Source organism: Schistosoma mansoni, chromosome W (genome assembly GCF_000237925.1).
Source record: "Schistosoma mansoni strain Puerto Rico chromosome W, complete genome".
Taxonomy (NCBI): Eukaryota; Metazoa; Platyhelminthes; class Trematoda; order Strigeidida; family Schistosomatidae; genus Schistosoma; species Schistosoma mansoni.
In genome coordinates this window covers 47,943,365-47,949,364 of record NC_031502.1, presented here as the reverse complement: position 1 = coordinate 47,949,364, position 6,000 = coordinate 47,943,365, and the positions used below count along the sequence as shown (strand labels likewise).

General features: G+C 29.8%; 1 protein-coding gene across 1 annotated transcript in view; it reads left to right on the top strand.

The window, feature by feature from the left end:
* Smp_130580 (hypothetical protein) overlaps positions 1-2,786 on the top strand; it is a gene marked incomplete at its 3' end in the record, with an annotated part of 20,859 nt that extends 18,073 nt beyond the window's left edge. Inside the window, exon 10 of the mRNA XM_018789954.1 lies at positions 2,593-2,786. Within this exon, the coding sequence (XP_018655345.1) occupies positions 2,593-2,786 (194 nt within the window). The remainder of the gene's footprint in view (positions 1-2,592) is intronic.
* Between the last annotated feature and the right edge of the window lie 3,214 nt (positions 2,787-6,000).

Genomic DNA, 6,000 nt, shown 5'->3' with positions numbered 1-6,000 from the left:
CTTTATTACTGCTAGATTAAAGCTATTCATATTGAAAAATGAACAGGACTTTATTCATGAATGAATTTGACTTAACTGTTTATTAAACAAATGATACTTATATATTTTATAAATAATACTTATATACCATAGAAACAGATAGATGAAAACATCAAATACAAAGTGAGAATTTCTTATCATCTTAATGTTATTTTATTTTCCCATAGTGTTTAAAAGAAATTCATTCTTCAAGAAATAATCAATGAATAAGAATTTGGAATCTATGTAGTTTCTCTTTCTTCAGAAGAAAAAAAAGAAAATCTCTTAATATAAGTGCTTATTCGAAAATCATATATACATACATTTGGATAAGCAAAGATGGATAGTGGCTAGCAGTGGAATCCAGGACACGCGTTTCGTCCTATTTGGGACTCGTCAGCTGGATGTACCTTCATCTCAGAGTTGATGTTCACTCTGGGACTCGAACCCAGTACCATTCGCTTCAAACGCCATCACGTTATCCACTCGGCCACTGAGTCCTGATAGCCACTTGCTTGTGCAATGGGGTGAAGTTTAAATTCAACTTAGTATTGTTTGTTTGAATCTTCCCATTGAATTTAGGCTATATCGAGGCAATACGCACAGTACGCGCATATGCCAATAAGAGACTGACCAGTTGCAGTCCTAAACATCAATGGGAAGACAATATTGTTCGCTTATATATGTTGTTCTAAATCACAATATGGGAATTTTTCAAATTTTGATGTAAAACAAACAATCTACTGGTACCAATGAATATTTCATTTGACTTTCTATTAGGAAAACTATCTTAGAATGTGTTTAATACTAGAAAATTAGATCTTTCTCAGGACAGTTCTACTATTCACAAAAGGTTTAAAGTATATTACACATGTTTATTGTATATATTAGAAATATCATTATTTATAAATTTACAAACTCCAATTATTTCTATGACAATCGAAAATTATGTTAGTTATTTTGAAATATTAGACTAAGTTTATGGACAAAACGATCGAATTTCTACCAATGGTTTCGACATAATTTATATATATATATAATTTGTTTATGATGTGTTTTTTGAATCTCTAAACGAATATACTTCTGTCATCTAATTAGATATTACTTTGCATTGTACTAGCAAATAAAAACAACTGAAGTATTTTGTCGAATAATATGTAAATTATTCATTCGATATTACTGATTTCTCATCGTAAACATCTGATTTAAATACGTGATATATGTGTATGTATATACATGTATAAATTCGAAAAAAAATTAGCCATTACTGAATAAAAAATGTTTTAGTATCATTTATTACATAGATATTTGAAGTAAATTTGCATAAATATAAGAACCTATTTACTTTGATCTGAAAGTATAGATGTATCTTGATAAATAAAATGGAAATACGAATGGTTTTTAATAAAATATATATGCGCTTTAACCTTGATTACTTTTTGATGTAACTAGTAAAACCTAGAATGATACAGTTTCAAATGAGCAGTAAATCGTTTAAGAAAAATCAGTCGAAAAATATATGGATATGTCATTATAGATACAATTGAAAATAGATACATTTGAAAAGTATACTTTTACCTATATCTTAGATCGATTTTATCGACAGAAATAATGTTTATACGGGAATAATTGATAAGCTTATGATTTCAGAATAAGATTATAGTACTCTCCAAGCTTCATTGCAAAACCTAATTATTTAATTCCATAATGACTTACATACTCAACGTTAATTCTACCTAAGCAAACATTTTATTGAAGGAGAACGCTGAGCACGTAGGAGAGAAAAAGAGGATTACTGTAAAGGAGAGGTTTATAAATGAATATCAAGTACGGCTATCATATTACAGCTCAAAAACTTATCATTACGATGATTGCCTCTTGTTTCTTGATATAGTTTCTCAGGATCTTCACTGAAATCGTACTATAATCTTGGTATTATATTTTAAATAGCAATTCATTTCTCCGTTTAGTCCTAAATTTATGAAGCTTTCTATAGTATAAGAAATTTAAAATGATTCCCCGTCATCAATACGGGACTCGATCACTTCAGTTAAAATGAGAGTGTTCCAAATTATGTGTGTTAGTTTCTGTACAGTTACAGTTTATCAAGAATAGTAATCAGTTTCGATAATGCTAACATGCCAAATATCCTTAATAATACACAAGTGTTCAATTAAAGGTTAGTAAATGAATTTCCCGTTAAACTGATTTGTATTTTGCTTCCAAAACACCTTAGATAAAGAACTACTTATTTTCGGTTGTCAGTGAATGCCAAATTAGCATAAACGAAGTGTTAATCGAAGACGAATTCTCAAGCTTTTACCTAATATCCAGTGACACCACTAACTGAGTTTTTGCAAAGCTGATTTTTATTGCACGGCGTTGGTTGTAACCATTTTTTTTCCTCTAAATGAAAATAACTTTGTTTGATTCAACTCAGTAGTTTATGTGTAACTTGTTTTTATTTTTGATAAAATATGTAATGGCTATTGGTTTCAGTATTCTTTGTTAGTTATACTTTAATTTTCATTCTAGTATATTAACAGGCCTTGTGTTTTTAGTTTCAGACTAAAGTATTCCCAATGGATGATCAGTTTTGTAATTGGACAACAAAACAACAAATTCAAACTGAGTCAAATAATGTATATACTAATAATAAAAATGTTACCAATAATCCATTTTATAATTTACCGGTTAATGATACTCATTTAAATGTGAAACAAACTTCTCCACTTGATACAATATTTGATATAAAATTATTCAATTGAAAACAAAACCTTTAATCATTTCTCATCATTATATATTCTTTCATTCACTTTACCTCTTAACTTCAAAATTTAAAAAAATTTGTTTATCCATCTGACAGTAAAAAAAAAAACAATCATATTTCGCAACCCCTCACTTTGATTTATTTTTTTTTGACGTAATGCGTCTTGGTCAACGATTTTTCTTCATTGTGATCTTTATGTTAAAAAAAAAACATTTTATTGTTAGACAGGGAGTTATATAATACCTTATGTGCATTCTTGAAAACCCAAATGTATTTACTGAATATTTGACTGGTAACTTAGTCACACTGAAAATAAACTTATCTTTCATATCAATCTGACCGGCCGGTTTGTTTTCAGATTGATTTAGAATAACTAAGAGATTCTTTAAGTGATTAAAGTTCGAATACAAACCAGTAAGTGATATTTGTTAGGTTATCTGGTTGCCACTACTTCTATCGCTTTTCTCATATGTAACTTATTTCACAGACTAATTTTCAAAAAGAAACCTGATGTAATTAAATTGCATAAATGTAATTATTCATGGTTCAATCTACCATTGGTAAAGATAGGCATTTAAAGTAAAAATTAGTTTAGCTTATTATATCTGATAAAATATGAACACTATTTCACTGAACGTAAAAAAAGTGACTTGGCATTCATTAAATTGTCGGAGATCACTTACCTAGATATTTATCCTAGATATTGGAACATTTTCAAAAAAGAGATTATTTATGTCTCTAAATACAACACATTTAACTTAATAAAAAGATTTAAAAAATGTTAATGTGAAAACTATAACAAAACATATAACAAACAAAGTTGTTTTCAATAAGATCTTTATCGAACTTTACTCGAATATACAGTAAGATTGAAACATATCAGAAATATAAATCAGTCAGTTCAGTTTATGAATCATTGATAACAATGAAGTAGATCATATAATTAATCATAATTTGCAGATGATTGATCATTGAGTAGAAAGATATCAGGTCAACTATTAGTAATAAGGATAATAATAACTAACCAGAACAATTAAAAACATGTCATGAAGCCAACTGTTGCTTGCCATTTTCCTGTTAACTAATGGTATTTATTAAAATGCAGTATCAGTTACCTGCTTTTGTCACTTCAGTGTGCAATTCAGTTATTCCTGTGACGAAAAATATATCAGAAATTCCACCAATTAATGAAACTAACATTTGAATGAACATCTTTCTGAATAGTTTGGATACATTTAAACAAATCCTATGCTTAGCTCTGTTTTTCACATTTGGTCGATTATGATCATCTAATAGATAAAACGAAATCCAACGTAGCGATCTACCGTATGTTTTGACAATATCGATGAAACTACGGTTAGTGACCATTGTCTGTGTTTAGGACGTTTAATTAACAAAAAAATTTAAATTAACTGGTATTACGAGTTTAATTCTAAAAGTCAGATTCTTCATCTTTCTTTAAATCGATCTGTACTAATTCACAGATTGTAAAAATTGAAAACAACATAGCAGCAGATACAAGAAGATTAGTCAAAAGTATATTGTGAATTGATTCCTTAACTCATATGATTATACTAATTAAGTACAAGGGTGTAACGCACAATATTCTATAAATCTCAATACATTCACCCATGATTTACTTTTAACAAATAACTTGATAGTAAATTGTGGATGCGCACTGATGAGGAGTCCCATAATAGGACGAAACAGCCGTCCAGTGCTTCCAAGTTTTTCATGGTGGTCTGGCTTCAAATAACTCATGATTTCAACTATATATAATAAATCTTCAGTTTATCGTAAATGACAATAAACATAATAAATGAATCAACAGAAGGGCAGAAATTATTATTAAATCCATAATGCTACCTGATAAATACTCATTTAAAAAAAAACATAAACAATAAATTAACTACATAAATATCGATGTTTATTCACATCATTTATCGACAAATTCCGTTTAAGATATTTTCAAAAATTTACAAAATACCCAAGAATAACAAATGTAGTGTGATTAAAAACGTCCCTCAAAGTATATTTCAATTTAGAAACTACAGTACGACAACAACCTCACTTTGGGGATTTATTCGTTATTCCCTTATAAATCCTATAATTTAATAAGACAAAATAAATGGAATTTCACTTAGAGTGAAATCTAAGTCTTGTCAGACGGATTTACCTGCATCTGAATTGGTGTTCACTCTGGGACTTGAACCCTGTACCGTTCTTTTCAAACGCTATCACGTTACACTTTCAGCTGGCAGGCAATAACTTGTGTCATATTGGCTTTATCGAGGAAATCCGCACAGAATGTGCAAATGCCAACCAAAACTGATTAAATTTCGATTTAAAATATCAACAAAAGGACAATTCGAAAACCGGTTCAAATTGAATTAAAAACTTTATATTTGTCTAATTGAGCTTAAATATTTTGGCCTTCAGTCAACTGCCTGTTTACGACAAATTATTTTTCATAAATTTCATGTTTTCGAAGTTCTCTGGTTCCGTAAAAATTTTATTTTACATTGGTTAGTAAACTGTATTCCTTGTTTGACCTCAACTTTTCATAACCTCATCTAAGTAATGGCTAAAGTCATTCATCTTTAAATAACAGCTGACACTATGGCATTTCAGTTGCATGAATGATAGTATTAGTAGATTAACGAAATAAATATATGTTGGACCGGAACTATTTGTTTTCAAAAACCATTCAAATGAATGAATAACGATAAACGGTAACCTAGTTATTATAATGTTCATCGTGGTGTGTGTGACATATCTTCTTTCATCATACGAAAAGTATATACTGACATCAATTTAGAACATGTATAAGCGAACAATACTGCTTTCAATTAGATCCTCATCAGGTTTAACTCTAGTATACATCAATATTTATATGCACATACGAAATTATTAAAACAACTAAGATAGTTTATGAATCAGTGATAACAGTAAAAAAATAATTACGCCTGTTACTCCCAATGGAACATAGGCCGCCGACCAGCATTCTCCAACCCACTCTGTCCTGAGCCTTCCTTTCTAGTTCTATCCAATTGTTGTTTATTCTTCTCATGCCTGTCTCCATTTCTCGGTATAATGTGTTCTTTGGTCTTCCTCTTCTCCTTCAGCCTTCAGGATTCTATGCGGGGGCTTGCCTTGTGACGCAGTTGGCTGCCTTCCTCAATGTGTGTCCTATCCACTTCCAGCGCTTCTTC